Source organism: Mauremys mutica, chromosome 2, assembly GCF_020497125.1.
Source record: "Mauremys mutica isolate MM-2020 ecotype Southern chromosome 2, ASM2049712v1, whole genome shotgun sequence".
NCBI lineage: Eukaryota > Metazoa > Chordata > Testudines > Geoemydidae > Mauremys > Mauremys mutica.
Genome location: NC_059073.1, coordinates 49,561,828 through 49,585,849, shown reverse-complemented (window position 1 = coordinate 49,585,849; position 24,022 = coordinate 49,561,828). Strand labels below are relative to the sequence as shown.

General features: G+C 37.5%; 1 protein-coding gene across 2 annotated transcripts in view; it reads right to left on the bottom strand.

Moving 5' to 3' along the window:
• Window positions 1-611: 611 nt before the first annotated feature.
• Window positions 612-24,022, bottom strand: part of MMP16 (matrix metallopeptidase 16) — a 303,672-nt gene continuing 280,261 nt past the window's right edge. For both annotated transcript variants that reach the window (XM_045003066.1, XM_045003065.1), the window contains 4 exons: window positions 22,995-23,133; window positions 11,789-11,939; window positions 6,210-6,325; window positions 612-1,800 (listed from right to left, as the gene is read on the bottom strand). In XM_045003066.1, coding sequence (XP_044859001.1) covers window positions 1,466-1,800; window positions 6,210-6,325; window positions 11,789-11,939; window positions 22,995-23,133 — 741 coding nt within the window. In that variant the 3' untranslated portion in view covers window positions 612-1,465. The remainder of the gene's footprint in view (window positions 1,801-6,209; window positions 6,326-11,788; window positions 11,940-22,994; window positions 23,134-24,022) is intronic.

The following is a 24,022-nucleotide window of genomic DNA, read 5'->3' as shown; positions in this document are numbered from 1 at the left end:
TCTGTCAGTGATTTAATGTACAGCTAAATGCCAGAGATCTGACTAACCCTTTGAGAACTATGTTAAACATGCAATAGGTAATTCACCCAATATTCATGCAACATCAGAGTCATCATTTTAACTTTCCTTTCAAACTGTAACACTATCTTCATGTATTCATGTACCAAGGCAAATTGAATTATCATGCAACATAGTTTAAAACAGAAATTCAATATGTCTAAGATAAAAGGCTAAGCTGTAAAACTATAGCCAGTTCAAAAAATCCTGTGTGAGTGCTAGAAGTTATTAAAATAAGTATTTGTTTTACCAGAAAGTAGCTGGCAAATATATTTTTGTTTCTGTTCGTTTGTTATAAATGCTTTTTATCAATAATGCAAGTAATTGAAAGCCCTTACTTACACTTACAGGATATCTGTTTTAAAAACCTGAATTTCATTAACCTGTATTTCCACATACCGCTTCTGCAGTCCAATACTTCCATAGCAACCAAGATTAGCATCCTTCAGACTCTAAAAACTAATCCTATAGTTCTCAAAGGGTTACACCAATGTAATGCTAGTGTCAATTTTCTCTACAACATGACTGTCACTTTAGTTCAATGCAATCCACTTCAGAGACATGCTGTTTTTCGCTATGCTTTGGAATGAGTGTTCCTGACAGACCTATGAAAGGCCTGGGGCAGTTGGCCTGGTACAGCTTGGGAAAAAATGATGCAGGAAAATCAACAAAAGAAAGAAACAATAAAAAAGGTTCTGTTTGAAATATAGTAATGAATATAAATGTATTAAAACATTGAGGACATAGCTCAGAACAGCTGTATAAAACACAAAATGAACGTATCATTAAGGCTGTTACTATATTGCAGATATTTTGGCCCCTTGTTTGTTGGAAAATGGCTGTCCGAACAGTCTGAAGTCCTGCGTGTCATCCAGGTCTCCCACTTGACAAAAATCATGTGTAGGAGTATACAACTAAATCCATAGCAGACAGAAAGCAATCCTCTTTGGAGACAAAGCTGTTTGGGTCTTCACACTTTTCTGAAAGTTCAATTGTGGGTTGTTGTGTTGTTTTTAATTAAAAAAAAGTTTACTTTCAGCAAAATTATTTTCAAAGGGGAACAGGCTTTAGGAGAAAAACAGTAGAAACATTGGATTTTTCTTTTCTTTTTTCCTCTTCATTAGTTAATCCTGATAGTTTATTGGGTATTGAGCGTGCAGAGGAAAGGCCTGGAACCGAATGACAAAGAAAGACAAAGGACTGAAGAAACGGCAGATACTGTCTATCATGGAAGCTTCCCAGTAGAGTGAATCCCCACTCATGTGCAGGACAGGCAACCCCCTGGGTTTTAAAGATCAGCTCTGATTCAGGCTGACAGATGCCTGCTCCTAGCTAGGAAACCGCACAACAGCTCTTACGTTGAATCTCAAGTTACCACAAATTCCTGGGAGACAAAAAACCCCCTACATCACACCCACTCTTGCATAGAGCGTTTGCAGTACAGTATGTGACGAGGTGTTCCTTTCCTCTTGAACTGGAACACAGTGTAAACCAAGACAAGGAGGCACAAGGCCAGGATGCAGGGAATGACAATGGCTATGGCTTTCACAGTGCTGGCTGTGTTGTCCAGTTTGATGACAATGTCCACGTCATCTTGAGGGATGTGTCGGTCTTTGTCCCGGTCTGTTGGTCCATCACAACCCATAAAATCCTTGAGGATGGATCTGGGATATCCAGGTTCCACCCTGAGCATCTGGTTATTGAATTTCCAATACTCCTTTCCTTTGTAGAAATATGTGAAGCCTGGGAAACAAAAGTGCAGTTATTCACGGTCATGTTGACAATCTCCTTATAAAGACTGACGTTAAACAGCCTTCAATATTCATCAAATGACACTGAGTTATTTTCTGAGCACCGGAATCTATAAAGTTAAAGTAATATGGATTATTCAGGTGCAGATCAGGATAGGAAGCTTTCAGATCTTCTTGGCAATAGGTATATGGCTCCTAAGAAAGCTCTTGTCCAAACTAGCATCCAAGGCATAACTTCACTTCCTTCTTGTCTTTAAAAAACCTTAAATCTCAAGTTTCCTATTTGAATAAACTCAGATCTAGTCTAATTCTAATTATATGACTATGAAGAAATGCTAGAGAAAAACAATTGAGGAATTGAACACTTGACCACAATTAGAATTATACCACAGCGCCAGGGCTGAGTTCCAGTAGTTCAAGGAGTCAGAGTCCCTCTCAGGATGGGAGATCAGTTTAAATGAATTCCAACTCTGTGCTAGACCAGGCTGAAATAAGAACTAACTCTCTTCAATGTCATTTCAGCCTGCCGCTGTACTTCAGATAGAGGAAACACTATATGAATGAACAGAAGCCTTACCAAGAGAGAACAGGTATACCCAGCTTCACATTTTCTGCAGGGAACTGGTATTTGATCATTCAGATGCAATCCAATATAAATTACGAAATATGCCTACATGAAGAAATCTTAACATCCTACCAAAAACCTAAATTATGTTACTATCCCAGCTGAAAAATGGCATTGATCTGGCATGAAACAAACCACAATGGGTGCACTCCCTCCTATTGTTTATGACCTGAATGCATACAGCTGGAGGTTTCCCGAGCTTTACTTGATAAGCCTCATGTTCTTTCCTACAGTGCTAAAGGCCAGTAGGAACACAAAGACAGATTGGGTATCACTTGTCATACTAATAATGCTTGCTGGAAAGATTAGTGGACTAGATATCAGAGATAATAATAATAATAATCTCTTACTCAAACAAAAGTCAGGCACTTTCAGTTGTGCAGAAGAAGACATGTTAGTATATTTCTTTTCCAATTCAGAACTACACACAAAAGCCTTTGTCCCCCACACCTGCACATTTATCAATGTGAGGAATTAAAAAAAAATCTTTTTGCAGTCACTATTTATTTAATTCTAATTATTCTGCAGACAGTTGAGTAGGTATTATTTTACATTGCACATGGTTCCCTTCAGTTTTATTGTCTAAGACTCTGCGTGTATCTGTATCTCCATATCTATAGCTCTAACTAGAAAGGTATATGTTTGGCTGAATAAAAAGAAAAATAGTGAGCTATATCAAAACTACTGTTAAGATATTTGGTCACAAAATACCTTCCATTTCATTGGACCATAGCATAAAACATCACTATTGTTATTACTATGCCACCAAATTTGAGTTGCAAAAGGTTTGTTCATTTGTTCATGAACAAATGGAAAATTAGAGTAGTCTAAACCATAGTTTACAACAGGGAACCACATTTATGTCTTCCATAAAATAATGTGTTTTTTGAAAAGCACTGCACATGTTGACTCTTAATAAGACTCCACCTTTGGCAAAGGTAAATGATACTGATATTAACTAACTTTATAGACTTGCATGATCAAATGAGGGGATAAAACCATAGGGATTTAGGAATTACCATGCTGTGTCACACCCTAGGTGCATCCAATCTAGCATCCTGTCTCTGGCAGTGCCCACAACCAGATGGTTCAGAAGAAAGAATAAGAACCCTGCAGTATGCACCTATCCACAGTCGCCCCCCCGCCCCACACCTGACTTTCGGTCTCATCCTAATCTCTAATAAAGAATGGCTTAAGCCCTGATGCATGAGATTTAATATTCATCCCAGAAAATTCTGGTGACAAGTTTATACCACCTACTAGTCTACAAAGACAGACAAAGCTATAGGCACTTGGCAACATTATTATTCAAGGAGGCTACAGAATTTAAACAGAAAAATAAAGATGTACCACTCAGAAAACCAATTGGCTGCAGTCCTCATGGCCCTGGCATTAGTTGCTTGAACCTATCCAGCTCCCACTCCTTGCCATCCCTCTGAATCTCCCTTCTCTCCAGCTACTGCCTGGCTCCTCACCCACACATCAGGGATCTCTGGGCAAGAGGGTGCTGTGTTGCACAGTAGGCAGAAGGAGCTGCAACTGTATGTACTTTGGGGTTCAGCAGTTCTTGTGAATGCAGGCCACGTGGGAATAGAGAAGGAAAGTTTGCTGCTTGCCATGTCTGCTCCTGCCTGGTAAGGGTTCCTGCTGCTACACTAGAAGACAAGACCACAGTGCAGAAGCAGAAGGGAAAGCTTCACAGGCATCACACTGGCTTACTGAACGTCTAGATCATTGAATGAGTCAGAAAGCATTCAAAGTGCTGAGCTGGCAACAGCAGAGGGTCTGGGATTGCCAGCTTTTACACACCCCTCCTTCGTGCGATTCTACTCAGTTTATTGTTGTTTTGTATAGTTTTTTGGAGGATGGATTTAGCTCCACTCTTCTGCCATCCCTAGCAAACCCAACTCAGTTTTTAATAGGAAACCAAAAGGCTGAGGATAAAAAAAGATACATTCTTTCAGATGATATGGGTTAACTGGCAGAAATTCTTCCTAAGTTTTTTCCCTAAAGCAGTCTGGTAAAATTTCATGTCAAATCTTTATTTAAGCAGTGGAAGGAAAATGGTTTGGGGCAAAATGTAATCAGAATTCTTTTAAACTAAGCTGTGTTTTTATTTTCTTTTGTATCTTCTCTAGTTTCATTGTCACCATGTGCAATCGCCAATGTAATCATCCTCTTTAAAGAAATATCTGTTATCCTGTCTTCAGGGACTTTCCTCTGGGGCTCCTCTAAGGCTCTCCAAAAGTCCTGAGCATCTCTTATCCCTATCCCTCCCTGAAGAACTGATGTCATGTTTCACTGCTCTTCTGGCAGTTGCATGCTAGTGGAAAGTCCATCAGTGCTATTCTTGAGTTGGGCACAGGGTTTGACGCAGGGTGACTCAAAGAGCTCCCACGGCTCCAGGGATAAGCGCTCTGTCTCTGCAGCACTTTCAGACCGTATCTACCTGGGTGTGAGGGGACGACAACTTTCATTGCTAATAGGAGATACGTGTATAATCCACTGAGCACAACACTGACACTTTGCATGTGATGGTGAGTCTACTCTATCCAGAAAAATAATATGATTATAGTTCCATGAAGTAAGCAAATATTAAGAAGCATGTCTAAATTATCATTTGTTTAAGGGAGCAAAGGCCAAATCCATTATGTATATGTGTGCATAGATATTTATACATATACATGTATACACACAGAGAGCTAGCTATTGAGTGTGATATATGCAGAATGTCATCCTGCCTGACCTACTTTCCTGTTTAAAAAAAAAAAATCTAGCCAAATGCCAGAATCAGGAGAGAGTTTCAGTTGATGGATGAAACAGAGACAAAGCAAGGAAGCGATTTTGCATATTTCCACAGCAAATTAGTTCATCTAGTTATAGGAAGAAATGAAGACTCTGAAATGAACTACACTAGGAAAACAAGCTTTATATTTATCTACTAAAGGGAAATGAAAACAAGATAGCAAGAAATATGTGCACTGTCTGAAAAAACAAAAAAACACAACCTTCCATCACTAATAAATTAATCATACATGTAGTAATACTTGAATACTTGCAGCAATGAAAAGTGACTGCAAGCACTCACATCAAGGACATCTAACTTCATGCAGCTGAGGGCTGTGCTGGCAAATTGCTGTTAGCCTGAGAGCAGCACTTAATTTGCATAAAATGGAGCAGATTTCAGCTGCTCTCATTCATACGGAGGTGTGGCCAGTTGGAAACTATGGGTTGCAGCATGAGATACTCCATCTTGGTGCAGGTAATAGCATAGCATGCTGGATTTCAAAGTCTCTGTGAGCTGCAGCTCTGCTTTATACATTTATGCCATCTTTGATTTACAGATTCTTCAGGATACTTCTATTCATATACCGAAAGAGCCTGGTTCTAGACTACAGTACAGCAAAATGAATCTAAAAGCTTTTATCCTATATGAACCATTAACAACATGGAGATTCAAACAGATACACTCGGTTAGGAAACTTCTTTTATGAAGTACTAAAATCCTGCAAAACCAAAATAATAAAAACCCAAACGAAAGCTTATTATATAGAAATTAAGAATTTTTTCTTTCCCTCATTGTGATTTTAAATAGACTAATCAAATAATTATATGTAACAATTTAAGAAGAGAGTTCCACAGCATGAAACATCCCGTTTGCAAAATAATGAGAGATCAGCCAGCCCACCAACCTGATTAGCCAATCATTTCTACACATCTCTACAGCACGATAACAGATGTTAGGAAATGACTAAGCTAGGAAAGTGCTTGCATACCATTTTCTTTGTGGACAAAGGCTCCCTGAGGAGATTCTGGGATACCTTTCCAGATTGTGATTGGTTTTGGATAACCAGGGTCCATGGACCTCATTTCTTCACTGTATCTCCAGTACCTAAATAAAAAAATAAAATAAAAATAGATCACCAAATATGCATTTATAAAGATAGCTGATATGCTAATTCCATGCTGTTTTCTTTCTAACAAAGTGCTGCATTTAACAACCGAAACTGGGACAACCAGAGCTCTCCTGTTTAGCAATACTACCAGGTAACAAAGAAATTTAATCCTGCTTGCTGATTGGACAGCTGTTTCAAGTAAATACACGGAAGATAAAAGACTTCTCCAGCATGACAACTAAATTAACATGCACCTTATTTATAATCAGAGCAATTCTGGTGCCTAGGGCCTCTGCACAGCAACACAGCAAGGAGATATATGCAAAAAACTACATTATGTTTCAGTTGAGATCTTAATCATACAAAAGCCAGTGAATTCAGAGTTAAAGCTCCCACAGCAAGCTTAACTCTACTCCTTAAGTGTAATCACTACAATAGTCTTTTGTTATATCTATGATCATACAATATGTATAAAATAATAGAAAATGCTATGTACTTTGTGTGTCTCTTTGGTCGGAAGGAAAAAAAGTTCAGTGTAGAAATCAGAAGCACACAAGTTCAAGGCAACCTGAACTTGTGAGAAATAAGAATAAATAATTGATTTTATTTACACTGACGAAGCAGTGTTAATATTCAGCGTATGTTTGGAGGCAGCAATACAAAATGATGTATGTGTGCATCTTTGGTTATAAAAATATGTGGTTTCATGGTAATACTGTATCATATAATAATAATGGCATCTTATTTTATGTAATGCTCCCTCTGCTTAAAAATCCAAGCTTGTTAGGATGTATTAAAGCTTGCTGTAGGATCTCCAGGTCTGAACTGCCCTTCCTACTCTTGAATAGTTGCTGTTTATGAAAAAGATCAAATATCCCCTCCTGAACATTTGGAACATGGCACTTTTGTGCATGCTATGATCATTAAGAAAAGTTCAGTGATTTACTGCACATGCTCAGTACACTACAGTATTTGTAAGTGATCATAACATTATTATTTCTAAATCAAATTATTTTACTCAAAGTTCCTACAATTTAACAATCATCCTATATATATATATATAAATTAATTATATTCCTGCTATTTAATTCTATCGGATGATTAAATACAAAACATTAAAAAGGATTCTCTATTCAATCCCATGGGTTTTTGAATAATTTACATATTGAATTATTTCCATAAATTTTTCATATCTTCCAGAAAGGCATCCAGTCTTGATTCAAAGACATCAAGAAATAGAGAACCCTCCACTTTCCTTGACAGTTTGTTCCCGTGATTAACACCCTCTCTGGTAAAATATATGCCTAATTTCCAGTTTGAATTTGAATTTGTTTGGCTTCAGCTTCCAGCCATTGGTTCTTGTAAAGCCTTTGTCTGCTAAATTAAAGAGCCCTTTAGTACCTGGTGTTTTCTCCCTGTGAAGGTATTTATACACTCTAATCAAGTCACCTTTTAATCTTCTTTTTGATAAGCAAAACAGACTGAGCTCTTTCAAACGCTCACTAAGGCTTTTTTTCTAGTTCTTGACAGTCAGTGAAATTAAAAGGTGACAAATTTAAAACTGATAAAAGAAAGCAACTGACATTCATAAAAAATAAATTTTCTGACTGTGGCATAAAATATTTTTAAAAGCCTGATCCCTTAATCTAGTTACATATTCACCAGTAATCAGACTCCAACAAGTCCCATTAGCAACATCATTCTGTCCCCTCATATTAACAGAGCTTTTGGATATCCTTCAGAGCACTATAATAAATGGGGGAAACAACATATAGAAATAATCAACACACGTCTAAAATATTAAGTGCATCAAACCTTTTTTTCCTTCACCATTTTAATGGGGCATTCCTTAGTTTTCCATGTCTCTTCCTTGGCTTGCTGTGTCTCTGTGTTTAATATGGCATTTTCCTTTTTGTATTCTCTCCCTCCTCCCTTCTATCATGACTTGCTGTCTGACCTTTTCACTTTATTCCATGTTTATTTTTTCTTGCCCCTCTTTTTTCCCCTCTTGCTTCTCTTTCCTTGTTCTTCCCTGAATTCTTTGTTGTCCTCTCTCCCTTTTTAACTCCTCTGAACACTACATAATTCCCTAACTGCTTCCGTTCTTTAGTATTCCCCCTCCTTGGGTTCTTTGTCCTGCTTCCTGCCAGGATGGCTGAGATAGGTGGTCCTCTTGAGCTTTCAAAAATTGGTGCTCTGGTTAAAAATAGTTCCTTTGGAGCACCTAGCTGGTGTAGGCCTGGCAGCCCTGTGATTGCTGACTTTTCTGCACTGCTAGGAAATCTCACTGAGTATGGGTTGACTGTAGTTATCTCTTAAGGACTGTATTGGAGCAGGGAATCTGTCTACAGTGTGAGGAATAGCACAGTCCAGGTCTTCCTCAATATTCAGTGGCTCTCTAAAATATAATTTTTTTGATTTTTTGCACCCAAAGGAATTAAAAATCAGTTTTTTTCTTTTACAAAATCAGAATCTCTGAAAGAAAACCCAGGCTTCCCAAATTCCAATAGGCAGACTCCCTCCACCAGTGCCAATTACAGGTGGATTGATAGCACGGGACAGGCTGGGGCTTCTCAGTGAATGGTGGATTAGCAATTATGGGGGTGCACTTAGTGGAATTGGAAAAGGGAAAAAACACACACAAGATAAAATAAAAGTGCACATTTGCTAATGTGCTTTATCTAATGCTGGTTATTTAGGCATTCAGCCTTTTAGAGTAATGTTAAGATTTTTAAAAGAAAAAACAGTTAAACTTTACAATGCAGAAAAACAGAAACAATCTCCCCGCCTGAGTTACTGTAAACAGAGTCATGGGTCAAAAGGTGCAAATCTGTCATCACCAGAACAGACACTGTTGCATTCCAATAAGAAAGAAATATATCACTGAGCTGTAAACTTTCCTTCCTCCTAGCTCTCTCATTCAATTTTTTCAGGAGCACTATCTCCCTGGCTCACTTACATGTTTATTGGAATTCCTCTCTCTCCGCACATAGATTAATTTGAACATGTCATAGTCTATAGATGTTTTCTTTAGTACATATGTTCTATTAACAATTTGGGTTTAAAATAATCTTCATGTTGTCATAAACTTTATAGCTGATGTTTAAGACTTCATGAGGTACCATCCTGCATACCTTTTATTTATATCACTTCTTGGGACTTTTAAAGCTATGTCTACATTCTCTTATGGAGCACATACACCACATATTACTGTCAGGACAAAGTAAACTTAGAGCTCCTTGTATTACATAACTGTACTTTGAGAAACATACCTTCCTACTTTGACACTGGCATAACTTCTTTCCTGTCTTTCATTTCTACCTCATGCTACAAAAGAAGCAAGATTGTGTTGTACCTAGTTCAGAAAAATAACCTATAACAGGCTTATATACACAATTAAAACCAGCAGGAGAATTCAACCCTAACATTACATTAAGAAAAAATTGTGATATAAACAATACATACCGAGAAGCTTAGTGGGATATGGGTTTATTCCCACTGGTGGTCAATATCCTATAATAGCTCAATTATCTCTGCAGGGCTCATGTTCTTCGATTTTCTCCTTACATACTGTATTGCATTTTCTATCCTGCTGAGCCTCATTATGCTTGTTATGGCTCTAAGTAGCAACTTCTCCATCAATAGAAGTTTCCTTTGATAGTTCTCTAGTTTGTGTTACTGCTAACAGGATTTTTAGGAAGGTCTTGACTTGAACTAGCTGTCTATGCATGGAAATCTATTATAGAATGTCTCTTTTGAGTAAAGCCTAAAGAAAGTATAGCTCACATAAGACTCTTAATGTACATGCAGCAAAGAGTCCTGTGGCACTTTATAGTGTATAAGGTGCCACAGGACTCTTTGCTGCTTTTACAGATCCAGACTAACACAGCTACCCCCTGATACTTAATGTACATGTTTTCCCAGAAACATGCAGGTAGAAAACTATTAACTGATAATAAACTTAAATAAAAAAATCTTCTCATACACAAGATGCAAATTGTAGGACTGATTTTGTTCACAGTGGATGCTGATTGTTTGGAATACATCTGAAAGAATATATTTTTCAAACACCAGAAATTTGGTTCAGTTGCCTACTTCCATTCCCATGAATGCTACAGAAATCTGAAGATTATCTATATATTTTTTAAAAAATTGTGGTGCTCTTTAGCATACTGTTAACCTAGTTCCACCAAAACAAACAAATAAAACACCAGTATGGTTAACAGCAGTATGACTGACATACTGTACAGCATATTCAAACATATTTCTTAAGATACCCAACAATACTTTTAATGTCTTAAAACACTGAGATCCAAACAACACAGAGTAATAGCAGTAGTAATAATAGTAATAATAATTTGTTTTTTGAAGCTAGGTGCTTCAAAGAAAGCAACACACAAATATTATTTTTATCATAATAATGTGTTGTATGTCTACAAAGTCAGATCACTTAAAGTGCTTCACAAAACAATTACTCCTCTGGCCTGTAAGGTAGATAAATATTCTTAGCCTAATTTTATAGATGTAAAAAGCCAGGCACAGAGTTGTTAAGTGACTTGCCCAAGGTCACACAGCAAATATGTTTCACATCTGGAACAAAACACATATCTCCTACCTCCCAGTTCTGTGCTTTATTAACCCACAAGCACATGTTGCCTCCTGTAAAGGAACTGTAAACTTTATTTAACAGTAATTCAATTAAACCATGATCCTAAACTGCTCAAGTAGTTCTCTGACTTTTTTTCCCTTTCCGACCTCATTTCTAAATAGTAGCACAGAAGCCATTTTCATGAACTTTAACAGCTTTGGATCAGCCCTTCCTGCTGACATGGTAGGGATTAGAAATGAAGGGAGGGGAGGCATGAGGAAAATGGAAGTTAAGATTGAAGATCAGAGAACTATGAGTGAGTAAACTGAAATTCCATTTTAATTATATTACTTTGAATATTCAAGTTTAAAATAGTTGAAATTCTGAATTTCCTGCTGATTCTTAAAAGGCTTGCCCACCAATAAAGGAGACTCAATGTTTCAGTGAGGTCATACAAAAACAAAATTTCTCCTGGAAAATTCAAAGAAAAATATAAAAACTCAGAGTAAAGTAATCTGAAAAGAAGCCTCAACTTTGGAAAAGAAAAAAGTGATTTCAAATACCCCTGCCCCATTCCCCTCCTCCCCCCCAGCATTTTGGTGAAATAAATTACAGATATTGAAGAGGAAAACTCAGCCCTTTGTAGAAGGATAGCACAAGTAAAGGCACCACTTAAGTCCTCACAATAGGCTTTAAGTAACGCGTATGCCTTGCAATGGCCCTCTGTACCAGGGTGAATTGCACCCACACTTAATATTTAATAGTATAAATGGATCAAATTGTTTCTTTGGGGCAATATGAGGAAACAACAAATATGTCTTGGCTGACATTAATCAATCAAATAACTTCCTTCTAGGATTCCTCTACCAACCTATCTCCTTTGAAGAAGTAGGTTTTCCCAACGTCCTCCCACCAAATTGCTGAATCAATACCATGGGGAGGAATTCCACTTCCAAGTGTTATCAAATCATGAGGGTACCCTGGCTGGAGAGTGGTATCCTTGAAGACCCAGAACTGGTTACCTGAACAAAAGCAGATATATATGTTAACTTCCAGAGCTTTCAGCATTACAATTAAAATACTCTAACGAAATAAGAAAGACACTCAAACGAATAAAGCAATATGCTGATTCTGCTAAATATATTAAACTGGAAAATGTTTTATTAATGAAGGCACTGCAAAATAAAATGAGGTACGGCCGACAGATATCTTATATTTGTACAGCATTGTTTATTCAGTACTACCCCAGAAAATTGTGCAGATAATCCATATAAGAATTATATTCAGACTGCAAATGAAGTCACTTCGGGAGGTGGTGTAATGTAATCCATTTTACAAGAGCAACACTACACAACAGATTTGTATTTCACAAGGGAAGCAGGGTGAATTTTAGGGTAAAACTGAATAAGGAAACATTTAGATTAAAAAAATGCATAACTCCTAGAAATTCTGATTTTCCTAGAGACCATATATTCCTATTACCATGTGCTCTAATTGTGATACAGAGAGTTAAAATGTTTACACATGATACACTAGTTCATTTTTAAAGTATTTAGGAAGCTATTTGAACATATCGTCCATCACTTTTTTTCCATTGGGCATGCAAAGAGAGGAAATGAGGCACTAAAGACTCTGGGGGACATCCTGGCCCCATTTAATTCAATGGGAGTTTTGCCACTGAAGTCAATTGGAAGAAAAATTTACCCTTTGAGAAACATTTTCAGATGCACCAATGTGACTTGGGTGCCTAAGACACATTAGCACTTTCGAAAATGTTATAATTTGTGCTCTTCTTTCTCACCACTCAATCTTTTCCACCAGTCTACAACTCCAGCTTCCCCCATGCATCTGTTTCCTTCCAATCTCCTCCCAAGTCACAGAAGTCTAGAGAAGGTCCAGGGAGGATAATGACTTCCTCCACTACAAAATTGCCTTTTCTTTCTTGTCACATAGCTTTATTTCTCTTTCCTGAGCAACTCCTACAAGCCCGTCACCCCTCCCTGCCTTGTCAGGCCCCTTCTGAGTTGTTTGTCTCCCTCTTAAACTCCATCTCTAGCTAGAGCATTTTCTGGAGGTGTGGCTGGGCAGGGTCTTTTGGGCCCAGAATTGCTCCTTAACCCCTTCAGTTCTAGTGTGGGGTTTATACACCCCATCACAGAGCTCTTCAATCTAGCAGAGAAAGGCACAATATGATCCAATGCCTGGAAGCTGAAGCTAGACAAATTCAGACTTGAAATAAGATGTACATTTTTAATGTTAAGGGTAAGTGACCATTGAAATAATTTACAAAGGGTCAAGATGGATGCTCCATCACAGGCAATTTTAAAATCAAAACTGGATTATTTTTTTTCCAGAAGAGATGCTGTAGGAATAAATTTGGGGAAATTCTATGACCTGTGTTATGCAGGAGGTCAGACTAGATGATCACTAGATTTCTTACCACAGTCACTTCAATAATGGCTCATATTCTCATGGAAACCTAAGACAATCTATGTTAATTTTAAAAGGTGGGGGAGGAGTCCTAATATGATGCATACTTTAGGATTAGTAACATCCTAAAATCTTAGTTTGTTTAGTGTCTTCCCTTTTCCTTTGTCTTATGTCATCTGTCCCTGTGTGATGTCATGTTGTGTTTATGCTAGATTGTAAGCTCCATTGGGTAGGGATCATGTATTTATCCTCTCTCTATATATAACATTATGGACATGCATGTTGCTAAAAATGTTATTACCAATAACAATATTAATCTGTGAGAGGAGTAACTATTACTTAGAAGGCCTGTCAACAGCTTGGCAATCCTTTAGACTGGCATAATAGAAAAGGTCCAGAGAAAGGTAATGAAAATTATTAGACCTCTTGGGCCTTCCCATACAAAGAGACAGAATGAAGACCAATGGTCAGAGACCTGGCATAAAACAGGTGGAACCCATCTGAAATTCATTGCAGCTCCCTACAATAGGACCCTTTGAGTGGAGCTGGTGCATCAGTGGACTTGCCTCTGCTGAATTTATTTCAGCCAGTGTCTTCCTTTCTGAAGCCATAACTGTCCTATTAATCAATTCTAAGTTGCCAATAAGTGGAGTTTCAACCATGACCATTAACACTAGTGTAAATTGGAATAAATCAGTGGTGAAACTGATCCAAAAAATGTAAACCAGAAATTTGTCCCTCCTAACCCACTATATCCAGAAACACCCTTATTTATGACAGCAAATGGAAAAGATATTTCAAAGTGCATTTGCCTAGCTACACGTCTATGCTGATAGCCCAGTGGCACATGGCAGACATAAGAGTGGCAGTCCATACTAGTCATTGTATTAACTATGTGGCTTGGCAGTCTGCTTCACAAACACTTATCTACCCTTACACTATCTTATGTAAATATTTTATAAGGAAACTTAACTTCGCCCCAAAGACCTAGGATCAAGTCTATGCCAGAGTCACTGGGATGGAAAATCCAGAAAGCTGTATTCCCAGTTTGTTTTATATTTTAATTATCCCTCTGTGGTATTAAATAAGGGAATTCTTAAAAAAAAGTAAAGGAAGGCTTTATCCCCTCACCTGTACCTCAGCAATTTACAGCATGCTTTCCTTTTCATCACATTTTTAATTAGGAAAGGGGATACAGTTTTAATCCCTCCCATGCTGGGTTTGCAAAGTAAATCTTTTATCAGTTTCTTTGCAGCTGCTTGTCACCCGCACTTTCAAGCAGAGGCATTCCAGCTTGCCTGAGGATACTTTTCCTGACACAAAGTCCCAGGTAACTATTGGTGCATTTGGCTTTAGGAGGCATTTGTAGAAGCCTGGTTCAGTACATTTTCCAATGTATCAGTACCAGAGGAAAGAAGTGTGAACATATGAAATTTATAGTTTCTCTAGGAAATTCCTGTCATTCGACCTAGTTTTCTCATATTCTCCACCGTGTGCTCCTATACTGTGAACCTAATACTGCCTTCCAATAATGAAAAGAAAGACTTTCTGAAAGGTGTCTTACAGAAGATTCTTATGGAAATACTTCCCTTCATTTCATGTCTGATAGAGAGACCTAGACATATATAACCAGACTCTCTCTTCTTAAAGTGTAGAAAACTCATCAGGCACATGTACATTAATGTGGCCTTAAAAATACTGAAGCAGCTATTAGCAACTTTGTGACAAAAGAAATCACAAGGAAAAGAGTGGTGAACCCACATGTATGTTCATCATAAAACTTGAACTTTTTACTTAATTAAAAAGATAATAAAGATAATTTATGTTTACTTTTCCAATATGCAATAAGACAAGAACCAGATTTTCAAACTGTCAACTGCATAGTTTGGTGTCTTCTCTAGAAATGTCCTAGAAGGAAGTAAGTCATGATTACATTTCCATTTCTAGCAGGGGATGCTCAGTGTAAAACAGAAAGGTGTGGTTAAGTCTCTTTTCTATAGGTTGTTAACGTGTATATATTTGGAAGATGAGGAAATGAAGGTGATGCGATACAGCCAATCAAAGACGCCAGTTTGACATTTTACATTGAGAAACACTGATCATCTTCACAGCTATTGCATGTGACAGGCAAGAGGAAGAAAGTGTTCAGAGAAGACCTGCAGGGAGCTTTGTAAAGTATAGAAAATAAAGAAGAGCTAGCCTATGAAGAGTGATCCTTTGAAATCCACAAAAGATTAGGTCTGTGCTGACCTAAAGGCCATTACATTTAATTTAATTAGGATGCTCTACAAAACTTAATCCTAGGGATGATAAGGCTATGCTGAGTGTTTCAGACATTCATTTCAGGTGGCCACATCTTTAGTATTTCACAGTTCTCCTTCTCAGCTGAATTATACCTCTGAGTCTCAAAACTACTGGTTCACTTGGTTGTATATAAATGGATGGCTTCAGAAAGGGATCATACTTGCAAGTTCAATACTGAGAGAAGGATCATGCTTTCTGGAACCTTCCAGTTGGTACTTATGGTGCAAACAACAGAAGGTGTTCAATGAATGATACTGTGCCAGGTCATTTCTGTTTTAGAAGATCATTCAAAATGACAGTTGCTGGGCAGCATGAAGATGCATGTTCTACAATGTATGCAATATTACTATTTCCATGTCTCACAAGGAGTAGTTGTTAGAAAATGATAATTGCCAACTGTATCCAATAAGTCAAATTTTGCTCTCACATATGCATGATCAACCCCTGAAATAACCAGGGTGAACATGAATATTATAAAAGGACAGCATAACTGAGCCGAATATCTGTTGTATATTCAGGGGGTGCTGGAGCAGGCGCACATGTGAAAAAAGCAAGGCAAGACTAGAGTGAGACTCTTAATGAAATCCTCCTTAGCAAATTTCTTCCTTCTATTTAAGCAAATTTACTGTTGAGGGTAACTGGAGAGAACTTAAACCTGAGACTGTAGGACACTGAGCACTTTAGCAATTATGGGCAAGACCTCTATTGGTTATAACTAGAGAGCATTTAATATTTGCATTCTAAGATATGTTTAGTCTGCTATAACTGTGACCATTATTAATGGGAAGCATTATAAATAAGAAACCCAAGTGTTCTGTCTGGCTGCAGCTTTTTGTTGTTGTTGTTCTTCCTCATGTGGAGAAATGATATTGGAAAGTGGTTGACTGTTGGTCAGGGAAGCACTTTGTGGGAGGAGAACTGCAATTCAGAAGAGTGTCAGCAAGAATCTGAAGCTTTCACACTCAGAACTGAATACTAAGGGGGATTTAAATTACAGATCAGAGTTTGATTGTAGCTGGGATTAATTTCTTTTATTTCTAGTTTTAATGAGCTAATTTGAAGTGACTTCAAAATTGTATCCAAATGAGTGCTTAAGTCACATTATTCATTATTTGCTTTCATTTAGTCTATATCTAGTTTCTTTTATAAGTTATAGGAACAATGTACTGAAGACCTGTTTATTCATTATGATTACAATAAAAATAAGGAAAGAAAACCAGACATTATTTGAACAATAATGGTTTGATCTTTCTTCCAGATACATGGTCACTCATATGATAAGGCAAGTGATGTATCTCCTTGGCAGCAGCAAGCACTACATTTGTTTTACCAAGTTGTTCCTTGCAGGTCTGGTTTGTGGATTTATTTTTCTCATAGATTTTAATAAATCACCCTGTTTCATAAAGTCTAGTCCATCTTCCGACTGTTTCATTTTCACCATCTATTCCCTAATATAACAACAAGCAGGATGGTAAGGTCACAGGCTGAGAATGAAGCAAGTGATAAAGTCAAAATGTTTTGTTTTTTTGCAATAATGCTTAGCTAAATACCCAACACCAAAGGGAAACAATCTGAAAAAAATGGACTGTGATTTTAACTACCTGAAGTCTTTGAAAATCTATTGTTGCCATTCTGAAAATTGATAAGAAATACAGGACACACACAAAGAATATATATGTTTGCTTTAGCATACTGAGGTTTTGATAGTAAATATTGATTATTTTAGACTATTTAATTATCTACTGACCATTACAACCAACCACAGAGGAGAGATCAACTATACTACATCCCCTTTTGTATATAATCAGGATGTAAATTAATCAAATTTAATATAATAAATATTAAGAAAAAATCTACTCATAGCAATAAAATCCATTAAAAAACCTCCTCTCGTCTCTTTGTCTTCCTCATTCACATTCTGGAACGCTCTTCTCCCCAGTGTTCTCATTCTAAATATTTTGTACCTCAATCCCAGTATGTTTTGTTCTCCTCCCTTTTTCCTCTAAGCTTTTCCAAGTCCTTCTATTTATCTAGCTGACCCCTGTCACTTTCCTATTTACTGCTTCGTGATGCCCCACTACAAGTAAATTTTAGCTTTCAAAATGAAACTGTCAAGTAGTGGGATAAGAATTATTGAGAGTTATGGTGCCAGTGGTAGTGTGAATTTTATAACAGCTTTTCCATTGCTACATTTGGCTGGCCATAGGTTTCAACAATGCAGATGTCTTGACAGTTTCATTTTTAACACTATTTAAATTCCAAAAGGTACACGGAATAAACTTTACTATCTACATTTTTGCCATTTTATAAATATATATGTACCTTTCTGGTGTTATTTTATTATCATTATTCAGTATAGCTGCCAGTACTGACTAACAATAAGAATATAAACATATGGTTTTTATAAGCAGCCTTCTATGTTATACCACATACCTTGCGTGCATTATGAGCCACAAGAAAGAAGGCTGTGTGTCTTCAACTCCCAAAAACAGAAAGCATTGCTTTATAGCCATGCTTTCCAAGTGTGCAACTGAATTTTTACAAATGTTTTTCCTTGTATAAATAAATATTAATGTAAATTGAAGGGACATAAAACTAGTTCACATTGAAAACCAAAAAGTCTCAATGCTTTGCGGGGAAAAGGAGACTTGATTCTACAAAAGCAGCAAATGTTTTACAAGTAGCCATAATTTATTAAATATGCCCCTAAAATCAGTGGTCTCCACAGACAGACAGTACAGAAAATATACAGCAAGATGTGGTGATAGTATTTATTAGTATGAATTTGGGATAGCAGAGCTGTAAATTATGAATACTGTCCCAAAGGAATGCAAACAACACCTGCATACCATACCACCATTACAGATCATCTGCATGTGCCTTGTATTTAACAGCATAGGTCTGCTAGAAAATGTAAGCTTCTTTTAAAGATTTTTATTTAGCTCTTATTTTATATTTCTTCTTCTTTAAAGCAGAATTGCCTTAGTGCCATTAATCCAGTTGCACAGGTGGAGGGAGAGATGACTGAGTACGAACAAATAAAACCAAACCCTCAAAACCTAAATAAAAGTATCGTAAGTAGGTTTTCTAATAATCAAGTTGTTTCAAATTTCAGGTCTGCTGTCTCCTAAACATTGAGGGCCCAAATCAAATACATTATAGATCATTGGGATGGAATTAGAAAGGGTTGTTTCCAGATTTCTCATGTCAGAAAGCAGGCTTTTCTGTCCAACAAGATGCTGCATCTTAAAAATGTCACTGGGCCTAGGTTGCATATTGCTAGTCCTTGACCTTGAATCAGTGCAATTTTACTGGGAAAAACAAGGTGAAGATTACTTACTGACAACTGTGTTTGACCGAATCTTCTTTTCTCCCATCCTATGGGCAACAGCAGTGTTATTGCTCCATAGATCCGAAAACATGAGAGAAAGATCTGTCAATCATATAAGTCCTAGTCCACCTACTTCCTTTTAATAACAAAACCTCCAAAGCAAGAAAAGAGAGAAATGTTGATGGAAAATTCACCTTGAGGTCCTTTTGAAGCCTGCCCATAGGAAGCAGAGGATGTTCTGAAGGAAGCATAAATACATATTCGCCTCTTTCTCCAGCACAAAGTAGAGATTTGAGAGTACTGTATGTGTTGTAGTTGAGATTGAGTGTTACTTACCTCAAGAGAAGCAACCAGAGACTTCCTCTAAGAAACCTACGGTTAAAAATACTGCTTCTGCTCAGCCACCAGACTGTTAAGCCTGCATGATCTCTAGGCACCATAAGAGGAGGAGTTAAACTTTATCCCAGGTCTGTGCTTCTGTCCCAGGGAACTGTATCTATACTTTACACAAATTATTTTGGTATCCATGGTCCATAAGTTACTGAATGATTCTGTCCCCGTACTGGACAAGCAAAGAAGAATAAACAAAGCCTGGATCGGCAGATGGATAGTAGGTAAATATCCTTTTGGTTCACTGAGTAGGGAAGGAAGATAGAAATTACCAGGCCCATTCTTTAAGCCTATCTGCAACTTTGACTACAGTGTAAGGGAGACGATTACTATGACGCAGAATGGTGAGCCTAGAGAAGAGGGTCCTTAGGGAACTCTGTAGTCTATTGTTACTTTATCTTGATCTTCTCTTGAGAGTTACAGAGGTCTGACAGTTTGATCTTTGCATGGACTTCTACACCCCAGTTTCAAGGCACAAATGACACTGGCTGAAAACGGAAATCCCTGTGGATCTGTATACCACACACAGAAATAAGCTGACAATTGAGGAGATGTGGCAAGAATGCACCCGACCTCTATATCCAGCTCAACAGAGGGTGACAAGATCTTCGTGGAGGATTCTGAAAACAAAGGGGAAGTGGGCTGTTTCTAAGACAACTAATATAACAGTATGAGCCTTGGAGAATGAGAAACCTACCTTCTGGCCTCTGCTCTACACACATTAATGCAAAGCAGGCTGAGAAGGCAGAAAAGAGCATGGCATTGACTAGAAATATACAATCTAGATCTTCAGAGAAAACTGTGTGTTTCTGTCCCCTGGGACAGTAGCCAAGGATCTACAATGGCTGGTCTTTATTTCTCAGAGGTGATGCCTTTGATGGCAGAGTGCAGCAAGAGGCCATTAAAAAATAAAAGAGAGTACTGACATTTTGAGGATTCCAGCTATAGGGAAACAAGGGTCTTGTGGAAGTGGTTTTTGCTGTGCAGGGTTGCAAGGCTTGTACTCCCAGGCATCCTGGTGTCCTGGATCTGAGGAATACTGAGGAAGGCCTGGGTCAGCACTCTGCTCTGAAATTCAGGCCATGTGTGGTGGGAATCATCTGCTAATGAATGCAATAGGCAGAGTGGGATCACTATGAGGGAAAAGGACCCTTGGCCTTCAAGCACCCTAAAAAGTGACTGTGTAAAAAAGGTGTTACGAGGTTCTATGTTCACTGAGTCTCATTGATTTGCATCTCAATTTTCAGTTCCATTTGCAGCTAAACAGAGCTTTTTCCGCTTTCTTAGTTGCCATGCTGATAAACTCATCCATGGCCTGGGGGCTAAAATGGTTTCTTTCTATTTCTCATATTATCACCATAAATTAAGGTTCTGCAGGCTGAATTAAGCCTGCACGTTATAACTTACTTCATATTATGACTTTCATCTGTGCAAACCACTTATGATTACTGGAGTTTACACAAATGGCCTTAAGGGCCCAGGAAATGCTGACACATTTGTTAAAAGAAAGTCTGTGGTAGCTGGGCTTATGAAATCCACTGGGCCACCGATAGAGAGAGGTTCTAAATACACAGTGATGGGCAACCCTACAGAAATCCAGACAGAAAACACCTAACCAGGGACCTACATAGAACCAACACCCTACAGCAATGTGGCTAGGCTGAAAGGTGGAGTTGAGGAGCTGATATGCAGCACATTGGTCGATTCCTCCCTGATTCCTTGGTTACTGGATGAAGCAGCTATAGGAGGTAAATCTCTCTCTTCTGCTGCTTTACTCTCTGTGTAACTGGGGCCCTGGAGTGAGCAGACACAGGAGAGTTGATGTCTCCTGTGTGCTGCTTTTTTCTCTCTTTCCCTTTATCCTTGCTTCTATGCTTCTTCATCTTTTCTTAGGCTAGAATAGGAAAAGAACGAATAAGGCAGAATGAAAGAGAGCACAGGGGGTGAAATACTGAGACAGCTGCTGCTCTAACCTTCCAGCATGCAGAAAGTAAAAAAACAAGAAGAAATGGGTAGACTGGTACTTATACACTACCTGTGATTGACAGATCTTTGCCTCTTGCTTGCTGAATAGTTCAGTCATAACACCCTCCTACAACTGCTTTATTAGGAAGGAGGGGAGTAGAGGGATGCATGACAATCTTTTCTGTGGTAAAGTACAACTTTTATATTAGAAAATGCCAACTGTTGCTTACAGGTTTAGAACACTGGTCGTAATCGAGAAAGATTAGAAGGCAGAGTGTTATTGAAAAGGTTAAAGGTGGAAAATAAAATTCAGTTTATCATATGGTATACATTTTATGAGCTGGCTTTGGAATTTAGCACATGCATGCAGACATAAAAGGCACGTGTTGTGTGCTATCATATAGTAAATAAAGTAAATACAAGGACCTGTAACTTCTATGTCTCAAACAAGGTGCAAGTTCTTTTCATCATCATTGCCTATATTAAACTGTTGTGTTGTATTTCTGCACAATTACAATTACACCTTCACACTCCAGAGGTGACCATACTTGAGTAGTGAATGAAATGCTTCTTGTACCTCCACGCTAGTTCTACTATAGTACAGATGGGTCCATTTTTTGACCTAATAACCTTTTTCATATTTTGAAAAAATGGCTGGGAAAACGTCTGCATTGTTCTTCTGCCTTTTCATAGGCATAATTATATGAAAAAGAACAAAAGAGCCAGTCGCAATCCATATAGTTAACTCTGATAGCTTCACAACTGGATTCTTCATTCTCAAATCACATTCTCCTTTGTTTTCACAGTTCTTACCTTATAAAGTAATTACATTTTACATTGATTTCATTTCAAATGAACAGGTTCCAATGATAAACTACTATTTATCTACCATAAAGTATAATTTTCACATTAAATCTAAATTAGATGCATATTTAAGAACTTTAATTTTAAAGAACAGCTGATGCCTGGAGTAAAACTTTAAAAAAATTGCTTATTGCTTAGCAACAATTCAATCCACATAACATTTTCTGGGTTTTTTCCTCTTTTTTAAAAAATGATTAGGGACATTTGCATGAAACAGGGATATCTGTTAATAATCCATTTCCCACCTCAAATTTGTAGCATCATAATTTCCAGACCAAATAATTACAATGTGGCACAAATAACACGTGATAAAATATACACAGCAGGAACAGATGCCCCTTAGAAATATGCAAATACCCTAGTAATAAGAGAAATGAAGAAAGAGAACTAGAAAAAAATATAAAGAAACTCACTCATTCATACTTTCTTAATCCAGACAACCTGTAGTTCACACACAAAAAGTGTGAGCAAAGTCTTAATAGCAGATCATTGCTGTATGGCCTTTACTAGTAAGACTTACCTACTTTTACAAAATATACCCCAAAATCACTAATATGAAGTATTATCATTAATGATAACAATAGTTGCCCACTGTGAAAAGTATGTTAGATGCTTGTTTTTTATTATGTTCACTTATTTGCTAATTCTCTACATTCTGAATTTGCAAAGGGTATGAGAAGACACTAGTGAAAATAAATAAGATTTTACTTCACTATAAGAAGAAAATTTTAAAATGTGTCTATTAGGTGTCGGCAGGCCTGTAAATGTCACCTAGATTTCTTGCCCTTCTTACCTTTAAAGAAAACAAAATTCCCTTCGCTGTTTTCATAGACTGCATCGATACTTGGAGGCAAACCCCTCCAGAAGTAGGTAATCTGCATGGGGTATCCATCCATCACCCTGTTGTTTCTAACACGCCAAAACCACTGATCCTGGAAAGCAAACAAATGCATCTCTTAGCACATTGGAGGCCTCTATACTTGTTGATCTGTTTCTGAGAGACAGAAAAGCCATTCAATGTCAGTTTAGGACAACAAACTTTCCTATCTGTCTAACAATATCTGTATTAATAATGAAGGAGTACAGAACTGAGTTTTCCCTCAGCAGAGAAATGGAAGGAAAAAATGTCCCTCTTAAAGAGTGATCTAACGATTTCTTAAAAACAAAAATAAAAAAACACAAACAAAGCAAAGGCGCATTCAAAGGAGAGGCAGAAATTTGGGGATATTTCTTACCAAATATCTGACAGTCCTGTAACAGATGTCCATTTTGCTTAAAAAGGAAAGGCAGGAGAGTGTGTATACTGCAAACTACCACTGCTCAAATTCTACTCAGTTACACTGGTAGAACACAATGGAACTATTTTAGGCTTACAATGGGGTAGCTAAGAACAGATTTTGGGTCCATGTTTGAATTACAGCACTACATTTTTGAATATCTGATATATTTGCAATGTCTAAAAGTAAGATGTGCACAAGACACCCGTGTCCATTCTAGTTACATTTGTTGTTCTGTAGGAAAGCCCAGTAAATTTAACAAATCTTTGTCACAAAATTTGTTTCGGAAGAGTTTATAATAAAAGTTTAAATAGGCTTTCCCCTCTTGGTTTGTTTCTTTCGAAAGCCCCTAGTTTGAGTGAACAATCAAGGCCAAATTTCAGCCCTCAGTACTTCATTGCATATTTCCGAATCCTGTACTAAGTTACATGAGTGAGTGCCTGGAAGGAGCCTCATCATATATTTGGTGAACAATCAATTTAATAAAAAGCGACAAAGAGTCCTGTGGCACCTTATAGACTAACAGACGTATTGGAGCATTGGC